The sequence below is a fragment of the Perognathus longimembris genome, chromosome 11 (genome assembly GCF_023159225.1).
Source record: "Perognathus longimembris pacificus isolate PPM17 chromosome 11, ASM2315922v1, whole genome shotgun sequence".
Classification (NCBI taxonomy): Eukaryota; Metazoa; Chordata; class Mammalia; order Rodentia; family Heteromyidae; genus Perognathus; species Perognathus longimembris.
This window is the reverse complement of record NC_063171.1, coordinates 17025783-17050838: the sequence shown is the minus strand read 5'-3', so window position 1 is coordinate 17050838 and position 25056 is coordinate 17025783. Positions and strand designations below refer to the sequence as shown.

Here is a 25056-nt window from a genome sequence, read left to right as displayed (position 1 = left end):
TGGATACTAAGAGATCAAAGCTAATTGAACTCTTGCTTGAAGAAGCTTACAAGTCTTCCATGGGGAAAAGACACATGTAATAAAACAAAAATTCATGTATTATTTTACCAAACATTTTCTTGGATATATAATGATGACATTTTTGTAAAATCCTAAAGAATTAATTGAAAACTGTGATTATTTTTCATTTTCCCTAAATTATGTTAAGGGCCTTTCTAGGCTTTCAACCACTGATATAAACGAGGGTAAAATAAGTTATTAATTAGATGAAAATTTCTGAATCTCGATGTATTGAATATGAGTGATGAAATTCATTTTACGCCTCTCTCTACATATTATTGGCTTAAAAATCTTCAGGATTAAAACTAAAAATAAAAAATACAAACATCATTAACAGAAACTTTTTTGTGAAATAGTAAATGTAGTTTCAGAACATGGTTTATTTTTCTCCTCAGATTGAAGATGCTCAGGTTCAAGATACTGGACGTTATACTTGTGAAGCAACAAATGTTGCTGGAAAAACTGAGAAAAACTATAATGTCAACATTTGGGGTAAGTAAAATTGAGCTTTGCAATATACAAAGTAGGAAGGTTGTGGTTTAACCTTTGATTCATTGTGTCCATTCTGAAAATGTCACCCATCTAGATGAAAGTTGCATATTATGCATAGATGGATCACCATCAGTGCATTTAGATGACTCAGAATTACCTTGAATGTCAACCCAAAGAGCCAACCCAAGAACAATAATAGATCTACTTCCTGCACCTAGAGATATTAGCCTTTGTGTAGAATTAGCTTTGGTGTAGAGAGGTCTATCTTACCTATCCATCTTCTATAAATAGGATCTTGCAATGACTGTGCTTTCTGTACAAAATATTAAAAATACAAATAATGAACATAAGCCATGTGAGAAAAAGAATGCATGCATCTGGAGTACACTCTGGGAACACCATGCTAATTAAGCAAAGCTAGTTACATGTAAAATTTTACCATTGTTTTGTTTACTAATTAAAACAATTCTTTAAATAACTGCAACCTTTTCCTTGGCTGTGGCCATCTACTGATTTCTATTTCCAGCATGTTCATCTTTATTTAAATACTATTTTTAATTCATTTATGAAATAAATTCTTAGTTTGAATTATATTTCTTTAATCTTTTCAACTACTCAAATCACAAGCTAAAAGGTCCCTTTATATTTATAAATTAATTCAGAAACACGTTTTATTTTATTTTATTTTATTTTGGCCAGTCCTGGGCCTTGGACTCAGGGCCTGAGCACTGTCCCTGGCTTCTTCCCGCTCAAGGCTAGCACTCTGCCACTTGAGCCACAGCACCGCTTCTGGCCGTTTTCTGTATATGTGGTGCTGGGGAATCGAACCTAGGGCCTCGTGTATCCGAGGCAGGCACTCTTGCCACTAGGCTATATCCCTAGTCCCACAAACACATTTTAAATGAAAAGAAAAGTAGAGGAATAATTCTGTATGATGGACAGCATGTTTTAAGTGTGCATTTGTACAGGAAGTGACTTGTTAAAGCTAATTATTATTACTACTGTTAAAGCTAATTATTATTAAAACTAATTAAATCCTTGAGGCTGAATATGAGACGTGTATCCAATCTTTAGCGAGGTGCCAGTGGTTCACACCTGTAATCCTAGCTATTCAGAAGGCTGAGATATGAGGATCTCAGTTCAGAGTCAGCTGAAACAAATTTGAGAGACTCTTATTTCAAATTAATGAGCAAAAAGCCAAAAGTCAAGGTGTATTTCAAGTGGAAGAGTGCTAGCCATGAACAAAAAGGGATATCTGAGAATGTGAAGCCCTGAGTTTAAGCCCCATTACCAGCATACGTACAACAACAACAAAAAATAATTTATACTGGGCGCTGGTGGCTCAATCCTGTAGTCCAAGCTTCTCAGGAGGTTGAGATCTGAGGATCGCAGTTTGAAGCCAGCCCTGGCAGAAAGATCTGTGAGACTTATCTCCAATTAACCACCAAAAAACCAGCAGTGACACTGGCTCAAAGTAGTGTGCTAACCATGAACAAAAAAGCTAAAGGACAGCTCCCTGGCCCTGAGTTCAAGCTTCACGATAGACCCCCCCCCAAAAAAAATTAATTTACTTTAAATGGAAAAATTTAGCATAACACTATGTTTACTACATATTGATTTGTGTCCAGCTTCTCCCATCATTTTCTGCTTTCCATTTCACCTACTTTTTCTTCCTCATTTCATGTTCATATATCTCCTGGTAAAGACAGGACACTGCACTATATGCTCTGAAGTAAAGGTTTTTTTTAAAGGTGAGAAAAGAATGAAAATTTAGGAGTGATACTCAATTAGAAAGTGGGACATATAGAGGTTAGTGAAAAAGAAGAACGTGGTATTCCCACCAAATTTATAGCTGGTTGGGGTTAGAAATAACTTGAGTCAGTGAAAATTAAATCTTCAAACTACAATACAAGGCTAAGAGAAAAGACATAATGAGGTCCATGACATCTAATTGAGACTTATAGTATGTGCAGGCACAGGTAGTACACACCTATGGTCCCACTGCTTGGACTATGGAGGAAGCTGGGTCATGAGTCCAAGATAACTTTGAGCTACACAGTGAGTTGAAGGCCAACTTGGAGTTCAAAGGGGGGCCCTACCACAAACAAACAGAAAGTATGAATTTGATTCTAGTGTCTTAGTCATTGAATCAGTAACAGAGTTGTTGGCTTAGTTAGCTGGGCTGCATGACCAGTATAAGCGGGAAACAAAGGAGGCTGAGTTTTGCAGTGCTTCTCAGGCATACAAAGTAACCAGATGGATATAAAAAATGTAGATCTTGGGGCTGGGGATATAGCCTAGTGGCAAGAGTGCCTGCCTCGGATACACGAGGCCCTAGGTTCGATTCCCCAGCACCACATATACAGAAAACGGCCAGAAGCGGCGCTGGGGCTCAAGTGGCAGAGTGCTAGCCTTGAGCGGGAAGAAGCCAGGGACAGTGCTCAGGCCCTGAGTCCAAGGCCCAGGACTGGCCAAAAAAAAAAAAAAAAAATGTAGATCTTGGAGTCTTCATTACAGATAGAGGTTTCCAACTACTTGTGTAAATGGAAGCCACAGGAGCAGCCGAGGACAGAATTTAGAATGGAGATTATAAATTTATGGTAATGTCAACCTGCTATTGTACACATGTTGACAGTGTTAACTGTCATTCATGCAGAGTAAAATATTGACAAACAGGAGGGGCAGAGATACTAGATTGTTGATAATATTGACAAAGGAGCCTTTGAAAAATATTGATTATGAGATCTAAGCAGATAGAGTACTCAAGAAGAGAAGGCAGCTGAATAGGGAGACCTTTGAGAAGTGAAAAACATGAGATTTAACTAAGATAATAAATTAAGAATTGTAAATGCTCAGTGAGAAAGCAAGAAGAATGGAGCAATTATCAGAAAGTCGCCTCAACTCATGAAATTACAGGAAGAATATTCTAGATGACGAACAGACTATGGATGGCCTTTGGTGGAGAAAGTGAATTGCAAGTCAGAGAACTAAGTAGATGGTGTATTTAAATTGGCTATGCATATGGATGTGGGGCTCACATAGAATGGTGTCAGGGACTTGGAATACAAAAGAAATGTAAAAAAAAATGGGGAACAAGTAGTTCAGGGAGAGAAGATCGACAGGTTCACAGATGGGGTCAGAAAAAAATAGAAGTGAATTGGTGGCTTGAGCTCATAAGAATAGGGACTTTTCATGATGGGAGTTGAACAAAGTTGCAAATTTCCCTGGGGGGTAAGAATGATTCTCCTCTTCAACTCCCATGAACTTAGAAAAATAAGCATGCACTACCTGCTAATACTGTACCCAGAGAAGTGGCCTAAAAGAGAATTCAGCCAGGGGCCACAGATTTCTCCCAGGCACTGCGAAAAACATATTATAAGTACTCAGGATTCACTTTGAAAGTCCTAGGGAGATGCTGGAGGCCAAGAGGGAGGAAAGCTATACAACCTAATATAAGTATTAGGGCTGTTTCATAGAAAAAAGCTTCTCCTCTGTTCTTTCCCATGTGACATTCTTATTTTCCAACTTTATTCTACACTGGAAATACCAAAGCTAGCTGAGCATCAGTGACTGATTGGCCTAAATTTAAAGTTGGCAGTTGTAACTACTTTCAACGTCCCATGTGTATCGGTAGCTTCTATTATTGATGGTGTTCTTGGATCACCTTCCTGTGATTGTATATACACTATCTCTGTAATCTTATCTGAGTATATTGGAAACCATGTATACTGGTATTAGAACTAGGAAATTGAAAGGGAATACCAAAATTGAGAGACACAGGGTAAAAATAGACAAACAACTACAAAAGCAATACTTGCAAAACTGTTTGGTGTAAGTGAACTGAACACCTCAGGGGGGGGAAAGGAGGAGGAGGGAGAGGGGTATGAGGGACAAGGTAACAAACAGTACAAGAAATGTATCCAGGGGCTGGGGATATGGCCTAGTGGCAAGAGTGCCTGCCTCATATACATGAGGACCTGGGTTCGGTTCCCCAGCACCACATATACAGAAAATGGCCAGAAGTGGTGCTGTGGCTCAAGTGGCAGAGTTCTAGCCTTGAGCAAAAAGAAGCCAGGGACAGTGCTCAGGCCCTGAGTCCAAGGCCCAGGACTGGCAAAGAAAAGAAATGTATCCAATGCCTAACGTATGAAACTGTAACCTCTCTCTACATCAGTTTGATAATAAAAATTTGAAAAAAAAATAAAGTTGGCAGGTGTCATCTTTGCCACATAAAATGTCAAAAGATGCATAACATATTAGCTTCTTTTTATGATACTCTGACATATGAATGGTTAACCTTCTATCTAATGCCCACAGGAAGTTCTGCTATTATGGACTTACTTTATACCTTACTAGTGACTTTTAATATGGTGTTGGATGGTTAGCCTCATGTGCTAACAATTTTCTTCTATAATTTGAATAGAGACCTTTTGTCCTTTCAGGTAAAGTATTATACAAATAGTATATGACTGGAAGCATTGTGAAAATGTTATTTTTCTTTACTTTCTTTCAGTCCCACCAAATATTTATGACTCTGACAAACTCGCTCAATTTATAGTTATTGAAGGAAATCTCATCAGTCTTTTGTGTGAATCGAGTGGTATTCCACCTCCAAATCTCATTTGGAAGAAGAAAGGTTAGTTTTCACCACTGGAATGTTTAAAAATCAAATATAAACATAAAATTAGTATTGGTTTTGTCTGGCACACATGTCAGTTTATTTTTAATTTTTTTTTCTGGAGTTGCATGCTAAGTCTAGACAGCAAAAGCTCCTTACATTAAATTGCCATATGTGATATTTGTTGTATATCATTGAAAAAAGTTTTAACATTTAACAGAGTTTAGAATACAATAGATCTTGATCAATGTCATCCCTTTCAATGTTCTCATTCATTTAGAGCAGCTGTAATGATCAAGAATCCACCATGTGTAAACAGCTTTAGAAAATAAATTTTCTAAATTCTCTTCTAAAAACATTTGTTATTGTTTTGTGAAAGTCTTGCAACATGTGCTAAGATAAAATTGTGCAGCTGAGTAGGTTTCAACTCATGCATCCATCTGTGTCCCAGTGAATGATCTAGAGGTTTATTAGTTCATCTAACTTTTAAGCCTCCATCATTTTGCACATCATGTCAGGATTTTTTCAGTCTTGTCTGCTTTTTCAGTTTTTGAGCCAAGAAATGAATCAACAGGTTCTCACACTTCTCTGAGCCTGGGTACAAAGTGCTATGTATCCAAGTCTGTCATTCTGCCCTTTGGATTTCTCTGCAGGTTCTCCAGTGCTGGCTGATTCTGGAGGGCGAGTTAGGATTTTATCAGGAGGCAGGCAGTTACAAATCTCTGTTGCTGAGAAGTCTGATGTGGGGCTCTACACGTGTGTGGCATCAAATGTTGCCGGAACTGCAAAGAAGGACTATAATCTGCAAGTTCACAGTAAGTCCTTGGCTAGCCAAGCTCTGGCCATAAGCGTGTTTTGTTTTTTTTTAATTATGTATTTTTTCAACTTTCTTTAAGAAAATTTTTATTTTTAATTTTCTTTGTACAGTTGTACAAAGGAAGTGCCACATAACAAAGCAGTTTACGAATACATTGTGTCTTGATCACTGTCACCCCTGAACATTCTCATCCCCCTTTGACCTGTCCCTTCCCAGTTACAAATGAATTAACTGACTCTATGGAGAGCTCAAATAGTATCTTTTAGAAAGACTAGGTCAAAGCCCAACAAAATCAACACCAGGAAATGAGCTCATCAAAGAGAAATGGGTACATCCCAAAGGGGTGAGGCCAAGGGGAGAGGGATAGGCAAATGAAGGGGAAGGAGGAGAAAACCCAAGCTTCTTTTGAAGCTTTCTATCCTTCCCTTTTACTTTTTCTTTGTATTTTAAGATTAATTCAGCCAGGTGACTGTGGCTTACACCTGTAATCCCCACTATTCAACAGCCTGAGATCTGAGGATCACAGCTGAAAGCTAGCCTGGGTAGAAAGTCTATGAGACTCTTATGTTATGTCCAATTAACTACCATAAAGCCAGAACAGAACTGTAGCACAAGTGGAAGAGTGTTAGCCTTGAGTGAAAAGCCAAGGGATAGGACGCAAGCCCTGAGTTCGAGCCCCAATATTGGCACACACACACATACAAAAAGATTAATTCAAAATAGGATATCTGATATCTATCATTTAAATTGTGCTGACCTAACCAGGGAGCAACAACTTAGTTCTTGCTGCTCTGTATTCAGCAGTATGGCTGCTCACTCTGCATCCCTCACAGGGGACAGATACATCAGTGTGGCAGCAGAATATGGAGGGAGAGGAAAGACGTTGTACTATCGGTATATTTACAATGTATAGAAGTATTTTACTTTAAAGAAATAGTTAACGCATACAATTTTAGAATGCTTTAAAACATTTGCATTATCTTGCTTAATCTTTACCTGAGCTGTTAGCGCTGAAAAGCCATCTCTCTTCACTCTGTGTGGCACTTGTGGGGGTTAGGGCCACTTTTCTTTCCACCCACCCATACTTCAGAGTTGGCCTAAACTAAAATTGTTATCAATCAGATGAATTAAGCTGTGAAGTAACAGGATGACTAGCTACTAGAAGTTGCTTTGTGTGCGTGGTAAGAAGTGTGAGGTTGGCAGTTTGTCCTTGGAGAGAGTCAGCAGCTTCCTTACATTCAGTTAGGAGCCACTGTATTTTCCTGATGGTTCCCCAAAGGTCTGAAGATGACTGTGAGGCTGTGATTATCAACTACCGGAGGCAAGAGATGGTACCTTTCCCTTATACCAGAAGAGACATTTCCCTCAGTTCTCAGCAGCCTCTGTCTAAATATTATAGGCCCAAATTCATTTTCTAATATTTTTCTTGTTATTATAAAGGAGATGTTTAGAGAGATTACAGTTTTATAAGTCAAGTGATGAGTACATTTCTTTTGAGACATGTCACCCTTTCCTTCATTTTCTCCGAATTTTTCCCTCCTGTCTGTGCCCATAAATTGTGTAGTTTATTTTCAACATAGTGTCTAGGGATTATCACTGCTGCATTTGTTTGCCCTCCAAATTTATTCTTGTATCTACTCAGTCCCAAAGGCTGAGAAACGTCTCAACTTTTCCAACTGCTAAAGTACACATTAGAAGGAAGAAAGCAGTTGATAAACCAGTGAACCTGTGATGCTAGATGATCATTTCTATTTCAAAGTGAATACAAGGAAGACCATTAGAAAGCTTAAGTACAATTTATAAGTTTAAATATTTAATTTTGCAAAAGCAGACAGAACACAAGGCTTCTTTTCTTCATTTTTGGTATTATAAACTCACTAACAAACATGAATTCTACATTTCAAATGCTGCCTTTTTATATATAAAATTTTGATATAAAAATTTTGATATAAAATACACATTAAGAAATAAAAAATTCTGATGAGCGATCTGAAACAAACATTTCTTACCTTATTTATTGTTCTTTCTCTTGTACCCAGTTCGGCCATCCATAATGAACAGTGGCAGCCAACCTACTGAAATAATTGTCACCCGCGGGAAGAGTATTTCCTTAGAGTGTGAGGTGCAAGGTGTTCCCCAGCCCACAGTGACCTGGATGAAAGATGGCCGCCCCTTGACCAAGGGGAGAGGAGTGGAAATAATGGATGGAGGTCGCAGCCTTCAGCTGAAGAATACTCATGTATCTGACACAGGCCGTTACGTGTGTGTAGCTGTGAATGTAGCAGGAATGGCTGACAGAAAATTTGACTTAAGTGTACATGGTAAGTAGCAAGTGGCTCAATAAATCTACTCACTGGCTAGATATAATCCAACATCAAGAAGGAAAATATACATCTACTGTACTAATAGTCTTACATTTACAGTTTACCTTTGTCTATGTATATATTACTTCCTCAGATGAATTTTATCATTTTTCCTTCTGTGCTTAGCCTAATATTAACTGATTTTGCTGAGATAAGCATGTTAGGTATTCTTTTAAGAAAGCATGCAGTAAAGGGTGATGCTGTCTTCTTAAAGTGTTTTTAGTTCAGTACCTCCTCAAGCAAAATCCCTGAAGTGTATTTTTCAAATTAATTGTCCTAACTAAGCTAGTGCAAACATGGGCTTCACAGAGCTAAAGACTCAGCATCAATTGGGAGTGAGCTGTAAAGAACTCTGCTTCAAGAGTCTAAGCAATGTGCTGTGAATTGCAGTAGATATGTATCAGACTTAGAAACATTCTGGAACAAGTATCTGGATGCATACAGTTTGAAAGAGAACTTTTACATCTCTAGAAGCAATGGTGAATTTAATAGAAACCAATCTTGTAACCTGAATTCAATTGAGACATGTACAAAGCTCTTTTCCATTTCAAAACAAGAAAAAAATAATTTAAATGATCTTTTGGTGAAATTCCTCTTAACTTTTATGAAGAACTACTTGTTTATTAGAAATCCTGCCTATAAGACAGTCATGAATCCATATTATAAATTTACCAGGAAAAAGCATGACTCATAGAAAATAGCTAACCCTGAGGGCAAATGATGGCAGGAGTTACACTGATTAAGATGCACACTACTCAAATTGATATGCTGAATCGAAACCCTTGTTTTAAAATGTTAAAGAAGTTAGCTAATCATATTAGAGTCACATGATGGAAGTAATTTATTGATTAGAGTAGAGAACATCATAAAAAGTAAATAGGTGGTAGCATATTGTTTGTTTTGTTTATTCTTGGCCAGAAAATGAAAGTCATCTTATTTGTAATAAGATGTTTAAGATTCAAAATTTGATATATATTAACTGCATTTTTTCATTTCTTTTTTTTTCAAATTTTTATTATCAAACTGATGTACAGAGAGGTTACAGTTTCATATGTTAGGCATTGGATACATTACTTGTACTGTTTGTTACCTCGTCCCTCATACCCCACCTCCCTCCTCCCCCTTTCCCTTTCCCGCCATGAGGTGTTCAGTTCACTTACACCAAACAGTTCATTTTTTTCATTTCCCATTTGTTTTGTATTGACTTATAGCCCCTCCAACCATCATAGGAGACCATGGGTTGCCTGAAAATATCAGTGTGGTGGAAAAGAACTCAGTATCTCTGACTTGCGAAGCTTCAGGAATTCCTCTGCCTTCCATAACCTGGCTTAAAGATGGGTGGCCTGTTAACCTTGGCAGTTCTGTGAAGATTCTCTCAGGTAGAAGGAGTTCTGGTACCTTTACAATCTGGCTGGCTTCATTTGGCCACAGTGTCTCTTAACTTTTTAATTTTAGTGTTTCTATTATTTTATTTTTTTCCTTTTGACCTACCTGCTTATGATGCCACCCATGAATTGTATTAAGAAATATTTAAAAGGACCTGGGAAGCTTTATGGAACTCAGAAATAATCTTTCAAGACCTTTAAACAACTGTGAAAAATCTTGGCATTTACTTACTATTTAAAGCATGGGAATGTCATAGTATTTTTGCTGCAGTAATCTGAAACATTAAAAGAAGTGTTAAAATTTAACAGAAAGACTACAGTGAGTCAGTCATATTATATAATATATCTCTAAAACCAAGTGTTGCAACTTATGCTTGGTTATCTGGAATGGTGTTTTAAGTTCCAGAATGGGAATATTTCCTGTGAATATGACTTTATCATTGCTTCAGTTTACTAATCTGCTCATTCTATAGGGAAACACACACACACACACACACACACACACACACACACACACTTAGAGAGCTGTTTCATCAGGCACAATGCCAGAATCTAGACTAGGTCATTTCTGTAATGATATAGACACAAACTAAGATACATACTAGGAATCATGTACAATTAAAATCAGTAATATGTTGAATGAAGGCATCCAAATTCAAAAATGCCTCATCTGGGAGATGTTGAGTTAAACCTAACAAGATAATGATTAAACTCCTGCACTTATTATTTTTAAAGTCATTGGTAAAAATTATGGTAAGTTAGAGCTTTAGAATTCTCACTCTAAATAGATATCTGAATCACATTAGCAGACATTGACAGTCCAATATGGTTGTCAAGAAGATAAATGCAAATGTTGCTACACTCATAAGTTATATTTTTCCAAGTAAGAAAAATAAGAGCACCTTTAATCTAGACATAGAAGACTTTATTAGGAAGAGTAGAAGAATTTGCTGGCAAAGGACGATAAGTAACTAATTGCAAAATAATTACTGTCTGATTATATTTAACCAGTAAAATGAAAGCTTATAGTGTATTTGGTATAGATGAAAATTAAACTGAAATATTTGAAGAGCCACAGTATAAAAGGGATTATGTAGTTTTGTCTCATTCCAAAGATTAAGAGTAATATCAATATATGGGAGGTCCTGTGGAGAGATACCAGTCTGACTGTAAACAACTTAGAAAAATAGTTTATTTAAATCAAGATAAGCTTCTATAAGTGGTAATAAGCTCCCTGCTATAATGCTGTTTAAACAGTTTAAATTCCAACCATTGCACTGTTTTCCAGAAGAGATCCTAATGTAGGAACTAGGTCTAAATAATCTATAGTTTCTCTTTTTCTTCGTGATCTGCGTTGCTTACATTAGCTTCATTCAGAGTATCCATTTGTATTAACCACACATTAACTACAATGCTCAGTATATAGGATCTCTAACAAGTTACTTAAATTTGCTTACATCAGTTTCATCACTTATCAAATGAAAACAGTACTCATATTTGCCTCTTAATATTTTTGTAAACTTGATAAAGAATTGCTGTATATAAAGCAGTTAACAGTGTTGTGGCAATGGTAAGTACCCATTGCCTGCACCCATTGCCTATTAGTTATCATTGTCAAAGACAACCCAATAACAAATTTGTAGTCTCCCTGCCCTGGGAAATTTCTCTATGTCATTCCTGTGATGCTTGCATTTTCATAGTGTCTTCAATATTTATTGTCCTGAAGAAATGAAAACTAATGGCAAAGATAGGATTACAGTTTGGTTGCCAGAACCCTGAGTATATTATTTTTTTGTCCTAGAATATGAAATCTCAATTGCGGAGAAAAGGTATTACCTACCACAATGATATCAGAGGTCTTAGAAATGAGAGTGGAAAGACAAAGTAGTGTCCATCGGCCTGTGAAACATTTACAGGAGTGGTGTTTTGGTTCCAGTTACTTCTGTTTTGCTTAAAAAGCATCTGGAAATCCCTGAGCAAACCCTCTTAACGTGTTTTACCTTGTGATCCTGCCAAAGAATCATTCATCTTTACAATCTAGACATAAGCCTGGTGCAAGAGATGAATGAGTATCAGATGAATGGCATATGAATTGATTGATACTGATCTCTTGCACACTTTTGGCTCATTATTATTAGTCCTCCTGAGACTCCAAGTACCACTTTTCCATAAGCAATGCGGTTGTGAAGGCCTTTAATTGCTATAAATTTATCTGCCAAGAACAGATAATTGATATAAAAGTTTAATAGGCACAAGAAACATCCTCATGTAGGTATAAATTTCTGTTTTCCTGTATTAAGTGAGAAGACCAGTAAATAAAGATCATGAGACTTCCAGCTTTGCAGACCCAGAATTGATTCACAAAAGTAGTCTTGCTTTGATATTTCTCAACTGGCATTTTAATCTCACTAGTCTGAAGTAGCAGTGAATGAGTTTCATTTTTAACATTTAATTTCTTCATTTGCTTACCTAAATTCAAACCTAGGGGGGAAAACCCTAACTTTAGGATAAGAGCTTTGTTTGACCAACCAAGGTTCAGAGCAGTTCATTTTTCAGTGTATCTAGGCTGGGAAAGGTGCATGTTAGAAAAGCTTCCTGTGAACTTGCTGTGTCTACATAAACTGAACATAGAAGGAAGCTCCTCAACAAGATTCAGGTGAATTTTGACATGAAAATTTCATGTTCAGCCATTATCATCTTTTTAATTCAAATTTAGGGTTCTAACCAAAACGTAAAAAGAAAAACAATAATCATCACAAAATCTAAGACATGGCTAACATTTAAAAGAATAAAATAACTTTTCTCAGGGTGCCTCTTACTTCTCCAGGCTTAGTTCCATTTTATTTGTAGACTCCTCTACTTTGTCCTTCAAATGGAGTTTCCTTCTAAATCAAATCCTACTGCCTATCAGCTTTACTCTATCACTATTCAATTATTGGGTAAAGACACTCTCTTGAAGCAAAATGTAACACAAATCTTTATAAAATGGAAACAAAAGCATCCTAGTTATTGCATGGGGTGATGGCTTTGCCTCCGATGTAAATAATTCTAGGATTCTTATAAACTCACTTGAAAGATGGAAGGCTGCCTTTGATTAGACCTTGTATGTTGATGTAGCCCTAATATTGCTCCAGTAGACTTTGCTTGATGTAGTCATTTAGCTGATACGCCCATTAACAACCTGACACAGCTGTTTGCCAGCAGAATCAGATCCTGGCCTTGTTTTACAAATACACTTTCATTCCCTTTAATGAACACAGTGTAGTTTCAATTCCTTAGAATAGTGTTCCTAGGACCACAGAATCTGGCTAACCTCCATCCAGCCTCATTGTTTAACATTTGTTGTTTAAGTCTGAAGTATCACTGTGCTATAGCCACTGCTTTCTACTTCATTCATGATCAGATGGTGCTGTCTTTCCTGAAATATACTGACTTTTTAAGAACATAGTCAAAAAATAAATAGTCTTCAAATAATAAACATAATCTCTGAAAGCCCATTTCTTACTTGCTGTCACCAAGGACTGCACTTGTCTAAGTTATCTGGTGGTTTGTTTTTCCAGGGGGCAGGATGTTACGGTTGATGCAAACTAGAGTGGAAGACGCCGGCCAGTATACATGTGTTGTAAGGAATGCAGCTGGTGAAGAGAGAAAAATCTTTGGACTTTCAGTATTAGGTATTTGTGTATTTTGCAATTTCTGGGGCGAAAAGTCCAATTGACTTAACTACATTCTGGACACAGTTAAAGTTCACTTAGAGCTTGAATTCATACTCACGTGTTCTTTTTTTTTTTATCAAACTGAATTACAGAGAGGTTATAGTTTCATAATTAGGCATTGGATACATTTCTTGTACTTTTACCTTGTCCCTCACTCCCCCCTCCTCCCTCCCTCTTTCCCTTCCCCCTCCTCCCCACGAGTTGTTCAGTTGTTCAGTTCATTTTCATCAAACAGTTTGTAAGTTTTGCTTTTGTATTTGTTTGTCTTTTTTTACCCTGTGTCTCTCAATTTTGGTATTCCCTTACAATTTCCTGGTTCTAATACCAGTATACACGGTTTCCAATATACTCAGATAAGATACAGAGATAGTGTAGGTACAACCACAGGAAGGCAATACAGGAATATCATCAATAATAGAGGCTACAATTACATATGGCACGTTGAGAGTATTTACAACTGTGATATAACAATTGTTTCCATAACATGGAGTTCATTTCACTTAGCATTATCTTATGTGTTCATAAGGGTATAGCTATTGGGCTCCTGTGAGCCTCTGCTGTGACTTGCCTACACCTGTGCTAATTATTCCCTATAAGAGAGACCATATAGTCCATGTTTCTTTGGGTCTGGATCACTTCACTTAGTATAACTTTTTCCAAGTCCTTCCATTTCCTTACAAATGAGCAATGTCATTCTTTCTGATAAAGGCATAAAATTCCATTGTGTATATGTACCACATTTTCCTGATCCATTCGTCTACTGAGGGGCATCTGGGTTGGTTCCAGATTCTAGCTCTGACAAATTGTGCTGCGATGAACATTGTTGTGCTGGTGGCTTTAGTGTGATTATGTTTGTGGTCTTTTGGATAGATACCCAAAAGTGAGGCTGCTGGGTATTAGGGGAGTTCTATGGTTAGCCTTCTAAGGAATCTCAATACCGCTTGCCAGAGTGGCTGAACCAGTTTACATTCCCACCAACAATGAAGTAGGGGTCCCTTTTGGCCACATCCCCTCCAACAGTTGTTATTGTTAGTTTTCTTGATACAGGACATTCTTACTGGGGTGAGATGGCATCTCAACGTTGTTTTGATTTGCATTTCTTTTATGGCCAATGATGTAGAGCACTTTTTCATATGTCTCTTGGCCAGTCTCATTTCCTCATCAGAGAAGTCTTTTTTTAAGTCTCTAGTCCACTTGATGAGGGGGCTATTGGTTCTTTGCTGTTTTGTTTTGGAGGAAGGTAATTTTTTTAGTTCTGCATATATTTTAGATATGAGGCCTTTGTCCATTGTATGGCCGGTAAAGATCTTCTCCCAATCTTAGGTCCTGTATGGACTTCTTTATTTCATAAATTTGGCTCTGAGTACTCTCTCTCAAGTCTTTTAGCTGGGTAGCTATCTTTTCATTTGACTCTTGAAGTTCATTTATCTTTCTATTTGTGGAGGCCATGAAATTCTCCATTAATTTTTGCTTTGCCTCCTCACGCTCTAGAATAATTGACTGAAAAGATTCAAACTTTTCATTTATCATGTCTATCAGTAGACTGTGTAGAGCATTTTGGGGGTTCTCTTCTATGTCTTTGATTAACTGCTCTACTTCCTGCTTGTTTTGAATGGGAGATAAGACTTCATTGTTTGCCATCTTTCTTGTGTTTCTTCTGCCCATTTGGATTGGGATTGCCAATCTACAAGCACCTGTGAGCACCGTTTAAGACCCAAAGCAGACCTTACCAAGCACTGTTGTGTACATCTTAGAAGTTCACAATTATATACAAATACCTTTTATACCTGTATATAAAATTAGATTTGGTGTTCCTAAAGAATACAATTTCAGTATAACAACCAGTCCTGAGCCCTGTATTCAGTAGTTACTTATTTACTGTTACAACCCTATGAGCAATTCTTGTTCTTATATTAAGTTCCTTTTGGACTGGCTTTCTCTATGAACCCCTTTGTTTCATTTGAATTAAGCAGGGATACTTTCTGCCCAGACCCTCTGCCCCATTAGTGAAATCCTGGGGTTCTGGGGTTCACACAGCTAGCAGGTAGGCCTTGGGCGTCCACTGTAGATGGGGACGTGAACAGTCTTGGGAGCCTTGGCTCCTCCTGTCTGCTGTGGGGCTGCTGCCTTTAACACCTGGCTTTGAATGGGCTGTGGACTCAGCAGTGCGGGGCACCTCTGGCCTGGTTTACTGGGCTAAGAGTCGCTTGCCTGGGGGAGGTTCCTCCCTCCTGGGTGGGGTGGCCTTCTGGGCAGAACTGGGTATGGAATTCAGCTTCGTTTAGGGCTGGGAATTGGGCTTCTAAATGGGACCATTTATGTGTCTTGGGAAGTTTGTTCTCCCGTGTGGCTCTTCCGTGCCGCCGATAGCTAATAGCTGCTTTCGCTTTTAATTTAGGAATTCCCGCGGGCAGGGTGGGCATGTCTAACCTAGCCTAGGCCTCCCACCTGGGCAGGGGGCGTTCTTCTGGGCGGAGCTGGCTCTCACTGATTAGTCCCTCTTGCCCTTCTCAAAGATGGCCGCTTTGTCCTCGCTTTCCCCAGGCGGACTTTAGCTCCAGTCTGGTCTGACCTTTTGCCAGTGTTAAAGATGGCGCTTTGCTCTCGCGGTTGGGGAAGGAGCTGCTCTGTGGGCACGAGTGAGACTGCCTTTTGTGGGAGTACTCACACTGTCTCTGCGATTTCACCCTGTCCGTGCTCAGCCTGCAATCTGTCTGTACGCTGCTGTCTGGAGAATTTCTCCCTGGTATCCATTGAGCTGCGCGGGGGTGCAGCGCTGTGCTGGCATTGGCACTGGTGTGGCAGCGGGACACCACCCGGGGCTCAAATCTATGTTTTCAGACCAGAAAAGTTGACTTTTTCCTTCCTGGCTGGAATCCCTGTACGGTTAGAATTTATTTGGGCAGTCTGTCTAGGGGTAAAAGTTTCCCTGGGGTGGGAAAACTGCGATGTCAGAGGGAGCTCAGCTAGGGCTCTGCTGCTCCTCTGCCATCTTCTCCCAAAGTCCTCCCATGTGTTCTTTTAGCCTTGACTATGGCTCTTATAAAAAAGTTGGTCTTAGAAGTGTTTGGAGATAATCAGTCATGTGTTGTCAGTTCACAAATGTTCAGTGCTGATCTGACATGATGAATAACTTGCTTAATGTGAGCTATTAATACAGTTAATTGCTCCTTAACTGGTTGACATATATTTATCTATCCTTTATGCTTTACATTGTAATGAAATGCAGTATCGTTGGAGACATGATATATAATATTATGTATTAAAACTAGGATTAATTAAAATATTTTGACATTTTAAGCTGGGTGCTGGTGGCTTGTGCCTGTAATCCTAGCTACTCAGGAGGCTGAGATCTGAGGATCTTGGTTCAGTGCCAGCCGGGGCAGGAAAGTCCGTGAGACTTCTATCTCCAATTAACCACCAGGAAACTGGAAGTAGCGCTGTGGCCCAAAGAGGTAAAGTGGTAGGTAGCCTTGAGCTGAAGAGCTCAGGGACAGCACCCAGGCCCAGAGTTCAAGCCCCACATCCAACAACACAAAAAATATTTTGACATTTTAGTACTGGAATAATGAATGAAAATTTGAAAATCTGTTTTAAACACAGTAAACAGCCCTACTGTTAAGAGTTATAACATTTATTCTGTTTTACTTGGTTCTAGTGCCACCTCATATTATGGATGAACATGCATTGGAGGATGTGAAAGTGAAAGAGAAAGAGAGTGTTACTCTGACTTGTGAAGTGACAGGTAAGGGAGTGGATGCTCATAGTTCTGGCATTCTCCCTTCTCCCCCTCACTGATATTCCTTATCTATTATATTTCTCAATATGTCCAGGAAAAGCTTAGCCACTCTATAAAGCATTTGAAATTGAACCCTAGTCTAATGTACATGGTAGAAATGTAATAGGAAACCTGTCAAAATCTATCTCTGTTTCTTGGAAGAAACAGAGAAAGGGAGGGAGGGAAGAAATAACAAAGGGGAGGGAAGGAGTAAAAGAAAGCAGAAAGAGGGAAAGAAAACACAGGATATTTTTACATTTTTTATTATTGTTGTTGTTATTATTCATTATTGTGCTTGTCCTGGGCTTGAACTCAGGGCCTTTGCAAGGGCCTTAAGGGTTTTGTTTTTGTTTTTAGTTCAAAACTAGGCACTCTACCACTTGAGCCACAGCTCCACTATTGACTTTATGGTGATTAATTGGAGATAAGAGTCTCACAGACTTTCCTGCCCAGAGTGGCTTTGAACCACGCTCCTCAGATCTCAACCTCCTGAGTAGCTAGGATTACAGGTTTGAACCCCAGTGCTTAGCTTCCATTTAATGTTATTTTTTTAATAGTTCTGAGATTTGTATTCAGACCCTCACAATTGCTAGGCAGGCATTCCACCACTTGAACCCTGCCCCTTTTTAGGTGTTGTTGTTGTTTTTTTTTTTCAGGCAAGGCCTCACATTTTTGCCTGCAGATTGCCTTGACCACAACTTTCTGCTTACAGCTCCCTCATTACAGGGATCTCAGGCACGCTCCACCATTCCCATTTATTGATTGAGAAGAAAATCCTCAAATTTCAATCCCCCTGATCTTCACCTTCTAAGTAGCTAAGATTAAAAGTGTAAACCACCACACTTGGCTTACTAAACTATTATTATTATATTTATCTATTATTATTATGTCACTACTTATATGTAGTTTTTTTAGCTCATATCCTCTTAATTTTTTGTTTTCTTAAATTTCATATCAGAGTTATAGCAAGGATTTTTGATGGGAAAATAACCTTATTTGACAGTGATTATCCAATAACAAAATTATCATTTGTTTTAAAACATCTTTTCATATTAAAAAGACAATAGAGATTAAGAAAAAATAAAATTTCTAAAACCAGTGTCACTCATATTTCCCATATAGCTGCTTTGTTGCATGCAGTCAAAATATATAAATCTTGAAAATGATGTTTTCAAGCCTGTCTTGAGTGTGTGTGTATGTGTGTGTGTAAAAGAGACAAGAAAGTTAAAAAGAGAACCATGACTAAAATTGACTGTCTCATGCTTTCACTTGACTCACTTATTCATAGCTAGTGCTCTATCACTCAAGTCACACCTCCAGCCAGGATTGTTTTTCTACTTATTTTGGAGATGGTATCTCAAGAACTTTTCTGTCCTAGCTGGCTTCAAACCACAATGCTCCAGATCTGAGGCTCTTGAGGAGCTAGGATTGAAGGTGTGGAAATCAGGCTCCAAGCCTGTCCTTTACCGTAGATGACCATCCAGCACTAAAGGAAAAATAGAGTAGCCTAAACATTATATGGAAAGCTTGTGTTTTAAGGAACATGGGTGAGTTTCTCAGTTCATTGCAACCATGTTTTTTATGAGCAATAAATTTAAGCAAGGATCTTTTCAGAAAGGCAAATATAAAGAAGGTGGCATATGCTGTTAATTATCCTGCCTTTTTTCCTAAAAACATGTCAGTTAACAACTGTTGAATAGATGATAGTTGTTCACATTCTATAAAAATTTAAAATTCTATAGCAATCCTTATTTAAGCTTTTGAATGTATCACCCTAGCCTTCCTGCATACATGACTTGCTCTGACTTTTTTAAATTTAGTTTGAATATAAAAATATTATTTTAAATAAGATTGCAGGAACTAAAGTAATGAAAGCAATGGAAGGGGTGACATTGATCAAGATGCATTATACTAATAAACTGACAAGCTGAACTGAAACTCTTAAAGATAATTTTTTAATTGTAATTAAAAAAGAGTAAAATTAGAATTTAGTTAAACACAAAGGTCACATTATAATCATTTCACTTGTATATCTACCCCTGAAAATGATTCCTAACTTAGGTACATTTTTATTCAGTGATTAATCATTACAACATAGACAAAATGGTTAGTTTGCAAATTAATTTCAGAATGAATGGTCACAGTAGTGAGTGTTTTAGAAGAGGAATATGTAAAAACAAACTAGATGAAATATGCCTTCTTTAAATGTTATTTGTTGGCCTAATTATTAGACCACTATCAGAAATGTTTTTTTCCTACAGGGAACCCAGTGCCAGAAATCATGTGGCACAAAGATGGACAGCTCCTCCAGGAAGATGAAACCTACCACATAATGTCTGGTGGCCGACTTCTTCAAATTTCTGAAGCCCAGGTGTCTCACACAGGAAGATACACATGTTTGGCTACTAATGCAGCTGGAGACAAGAACAAAAGTTTCAGCCTTAATGTTTTTGGTAAGAATCCACTTTGCTGAAGTCTTCATCACTCAGACTTGAGTATTGCTAAAATCTCTTCTTTCTTTTTCAATGTATCTATCACATAATTGCATTATGTAAGGAACACCAGACTTAGGCACATTTACTCTTTTTTTTTCTTAGTTCATCTGTAAGTTCATTCATTATTGAGGAACATATATTATATTCCAGTCAAGTGATCACTTGCTGTGTGAAAAGGGTAACTTTGAACAACACATTTATTAAACATTCACTAGTAAAAGATAAAGTTATACTAATCAAAAAGAAGTAGCTAAAGAAATGAATGTGTCTGAGATATATTGATCTTTTACTTTGTGTGACTGATATTGTCAGAAATTGTATTATTATCTCTAAGGCCTAAGATTAATAAAAATTTCTGTGTGCCTTGGTATATTTGATTCAGTGTTGCATTGTTAATATTATGGAATGACATGAGCCACCAGCACCTTGCTATACAATAGAGTCTTAATCTTTGCTTATTTCTTAAATTTTAAAAAGTGCCACATAAATGCATTTTGTTACATTACTAAATGAATTCTATTTGATTACTAATGTCAAAATAATTCCTCTACCATTGTCTGACTCATATGTGAGTATGCAGATTTTGGTTGATGATTGTTGCTTTACTTTTGTATTTTGTAATCTTAATACTTTGAGACTGTATAGGTTTGTTAGCATTTCCTACATAAGACATTGCCCTCAGAGACCATGTACTTTTAAAAAAGTAGAACAGATGTAGAAACAAGTAAGGTAACTCAAAGCACTAGATAATATACAAGTATCCAATGAATAGTATATAAAAAAGAGTGTCTATTGAAAAAAGGCTATCAGTTTCCTCTTGAATAGACCATATCTTTGTCTTATTTTCCCAGAATAGGATTATATGACAAGATACTTGGGTAACTATGAATGAAAATTTATGAACCAGGCCTGGAATCTTTCCACACCCACTCAGTGTATAAAAGACTGTACTTCATTCTGTAGTTCATTGCATCTTTTAAAACTCATAAGTTCCTCAATGCCTTATTCTTCCCACTGCTGATTTATCTCCTAGTACTGGTACGTTTTAACTTATTCTCCACTGTCCTTCCCATGAAATAGATTTAGAAATCTATCCAACTCCCAGCCATAATTGAAATTTGGCTCCTCTGCTCCCTGGAAACCATCTGCAGAGGTGATCACTTAGGCTTTATTCTAGGTTTCCTGAGTCAAGCCATCTCACTACGCCACCTTCCTGGCAACCTTGGCCATTCTGGTAATTTATCTCCATCATCATTCTCCTTCATTGAAGACTGTTGGAATCTGATGTAAGGTCTTCTTTTCCACCAGCTTAATATGCTGAGGCTATTCACGTGTGTGTATTTAGAACTTCCAAGCTCCCCAGCCATAAACTCCATGCCCTCTTCCTCCCTTCCTCTCTCCTTCCTCCTCCCTCTTCCCTCCCTCCCTTTCTTCTTTCCCTTATCTATCCATCTACCTTGGTCTCACCAAATACTTAACCTCTAGCCTCACCTTACACTGTTGCTACTATCACATTTGTGTGTGTGTGTGTGTGTGTGTGTGTGTGTGTGTGTGTCTATGTCTATGTGTGTGCTTGTCTTGGGGCTTAAACCCAGGGCCTGAGCTTTTGTCCTCAAGGCTAGTCCTCTACCATTTGAACCACAGCTTTGCTTTTGTCTTTTTCTCTGTTTAATTGGGAATAAACATTTCACAGGCTTTCCTGTCTGGGTTGGCTTTGAACTGTGATCTCATATCACAGCCTTATGAGTAGCTAGGATTACAGGTGTGAGCCACCAGCACTCAGCCTACCATGACACTCTTTGCCTGTCCTTTTTCACTAAAAATAATTTTTTATAGACTGCTAGGAAAGATCTTCCCTGTTACTAAGAACATGTTTTTTTCATTCCTGATCCTAGTGTGGTTTACACGATTGCCTGTTTTCTGCTTTCAGTGTACTTTCCTAACAATTACCTTTGCTAACCCTGTTGGTCCTCATCTTTCTTTTTTGGATGCGCACTTGGTCTCTCTCTTATTAAACACTGTGATCCCTATGATTCTGTGTTTACTTCATGAGTCTTTTTACTCTAGATATTCTCTTCAAGGAATACAATTAATTCCCGGATGTTTAAATATCACCTCCTCTACACTTGTGATTTCAAAGTCCACACCTGTAACCCAGATCTTTCTTAGAAGTTTCAAATTCTGTGTAAAATTATTTGTTAGAATTTGGAACTGGAATGTAGAATTCAAAACATAAAATGAATTACAAGTGGAAGATCTCTTCTTCTCTTGAAATGGCAAAATTTTCATTTTTGATGCAGTTTAAATATGTTTGCAAGGAAGGTATATTTGACTTCAGTTTCTTTTACCCTCCCCCACCAAACCCTATCATCAGTCCTACACATTAAGTTCTTAAGTATCTTCTTTAATTGGCTCCTTCTCCTTATTCCTTCATTCATTGCTCTACTTTATTCTGTCCTTTCATTTAAGCAATAAGTGTACAGGTCTCTTTTACATTTGCTTCCCAGTGGAATCTCTGCTGTTTCCTATCTGTTCCTCACTGTGTTCAACCACTCTGCTTCCAGTTGAGTGAGTGCCTTCCTTTCACTGGCATCATTTCTTTCAGCTGCAGATAGCACTTTTTCTTAAGTCTCACTTTAAAGCCTCCTCTAGATCTAGCAAGATCCTTCACACTACATACCCTGGACTGACTTCTGTTATTCCTTTAGCCTTGCAGTATAATATTCTCTCACTGTCCTTTCATCTGTGTTGTGATTTCCTTTTTATATGCCCTCCCCTCCATTACCCTTATTTACCCATTACCATGATTTAATTAATCAAATTGAAATGTTTTTTTTTTTCTCTTTCAGTATCACCCACAATAGCTGGGGTAGATAGCAATGGCAGCCCTGAAGATGTCATTGTTATCCTCAATAGCCCCACATCTCTGGTGTGTGAAGCATACTCTTATCCTCCTGCGACCATCACCTGGTTTAAGGATGGAGTACCTCTAGAATCCAACCGAAATATTCGCATTCTTCCAGGTAATGAACTTACTTCAGCTACCCAACAACCATCTGGGCCATCTACTACTGTAGGAAAGCAGAATAACTGGCTATTTTTATAAAAGTACCTACTCTATTGGTTCTGTTATATCCCATTGATGTTTTACTATGTTTATATATACATATATACACTTATATACTTATAATCTAAAAATACCAAAAATTACCCTTATTACCAACATTTTTGCAAGTATTTTGAAAAAAACACAATTTTTTTGAAAAACATTTACATGTCAAAATGGCCCTAATATAATTAATTGCTAAAATATCTTGCAATGTAAAATGCCAGAAAGATAGGAACTCAATTCAATTTATTGAATCAAACTTAACAAGAGAGTTAGTGTTTAGACTGAATTATTCCTCTTTAATGTGAACTATTATTTATATAAGTAAAAAAGATTAAAGAGTATAATTACTAGTTTTAAGAAATTTAAGGTCTTATGTGGAGAAAATGAAACACATGAGAAAGGCTTATTAACAACATGAATTTGTGAACAAGCATGAATAAAAGTTTTGAGGTGTAGCTAGGTGCCTATGTCTCATGTCTTTATTCCTAGCTCATAGGAGGCTGACACCTGAGGATCCTAGTTCAGAGCCAGCTTTGAAAATTTAAAATCACCAAAAAGCTGGAAAATGGGGCTGTAGCTCAAATGGTAGCCTGGATATTTAAAAAAATGTTCAGAAACATTACCCAGGGACCTGAGTTCAAGCCCTAGGACTGGTGTGTGCATGCACACACACGCACACTCACATATAGTGTGGGGTTATGAAAAACTGAATGGTTACAAGATTTCTAATGATTAATAAGACATGACTACTTATGATCAGAAGTGGCTAGAAAAGGCCTTGTTACTTAGAATATAGACAAGAGTTCAAAAAGAGTTCTAAAGTTTATTTCATTGGCAGCGTGTTGGGAGAGATTTTAAGTCCATCAGGAAGACAAGTGTGAAAAAGGTATAAAACAAGAATGCATAAGTTATAATAAGTAGACTTCTCATACATTAATTGAAAGAGAAGTGTCTGAATTAGTGTTGGCAGAGAAAGGCTGAAGATAAAGTCAGAAAGTTTGAGTCATGCATTGAATGCATGGATTAAAGAGTTTTTACATCGTACATGAGATATTGGAGCACCTATTAACTTTTTCTTAGGAAGAAGGCACCATAATAAAAACTATGTTCTTAAAAAATTAATCTCTTCATATTAAGTAGATCAGAGGAAGAAGATAACTAAGGCAGGAATTTATTTATAAAGAGTAAAATAAGGACTTCAGCTAAAGTTGTATACAGGAGTAGGGATGTGTCAAAAAGGGCATAAAATCATTACCATAGAGACCTGCTAGGACTGGGTAGCTGTCACTCCCTAGCAGTGCTCATGTCTCTGGTTTGTCTTATCTCAAATATATACCACATAAAAGGCATATAAAAGAAGAAACAAGTTCCAAATAACTAACATCCTAGTAGGTTGCGTATCCTCTACTCTGAGGTCAGATTATTTGATGTTCCATGATGATCTTAGGAGGGAGAACTCTGCAGATCCTCAACGCACAGGAAGATAATGCTGGGAGATACTCTTGTGTGGCCACTAATGAGGCTGGAGAAATGATGAAGCATTATGAAGTGAAGGTCTACAGTAAGTTCAGGAAGAATGTGATGTTTTCTGTCTTCTCTGATGTTTTTCGCTCTCTCCTTTCTGGTTTTCATTATGGGTTCATAATTATTTAAACTGATCATTAAGGACTCTTGTTATGCAGTCAGTTTAATGAATGATGGAAATAGAATTAAGTATTGTGCCCATGACCTCAATTGCTTAAAGATGTGAAGATCCTACTCAGTCTACTCACTTCACTCTTGTTGAAAATTTTGGAATGGAACATCTTGAATTTCTCTGTTTTTCTTCGTGACTTGCTCTGTGGGATGAGTTATAATCATTTCCTTTACAGAATTGTGGTTTAATGCTTATGTCATAATCCACAACCTAACATGAGACTCTTGGTGATCTGGCACCATCACAATGTGTGATCACCTTTAAACAAAAGGCAAAGTGAATATTGCCACTAATAAGATCCACGTCTCAGGATTTTTTTTTTTACTCCTGTTTTTACACAGGAGTCTTTTTCAATTGTCATTTCTTGTTTGACTCACTACCCTTCATGAGAAACAATTTTGAACATTTCATGGTTCAAGTATGGACTATTTTTGTGGACCTGGAACAAATGAAGCTGGCTGTTATGTGAAGATGTTGGCTTCACTGGTAGTTTTAGAATGATGAAGAGAGAAAGATGTTTTCTC

At 37.6% G+C, this 25056-nt stretch overlaps 1 protein-coding gene across 6 annotated transcripts in view; it reads left to right on the top strand.

Annotated features, from left to right (window-relative positions):
- Positions 1–25056, top strand: part of Hmcn1 (hemicentin 1) — a 429493-nt gene that overhangs the window by 286960 nt on the left and 117477 nt on the right. For all 6 annotated transcript variants that reach the window (XR_007212651.1, XM_048358109.1, XM_048358110.1 and 3 more), the window contains 10 exons: positions 456–552; positions 5066–5188; positions 5824–5985; positions 8027–8308; positions 9562–9729; positions 13296–13409; positions 17110–17196; positions 19491–19682; positions 22574–22747; positions 24284–24397. Coding sequence is in view for 5 of the 6 variants with exons in the window: in XM_048358109.1 (XP_048214066.1) it covers positions 456–552; positions 5066–5188; positions 5824–5985; positions 8027–8308; positions 9562–9729; positions 13296–13409; positions 17110–17196; positions 19491–19682; positions 22574–22747; positions 24284–24397 (1513 nt within the window). In the remaining variant the exon portion in view is untranslated. The remainder of the gene's footprint in view (positions 1–455; positions 553–5065; positions 5189–5823; positions 5986–8026; positions 8309–9561; positions 9730–13295; positions 13410–17109; positions 17197–19490; positions 19683–22573; positions 22748–24283; positions 24398–25056) is intronic.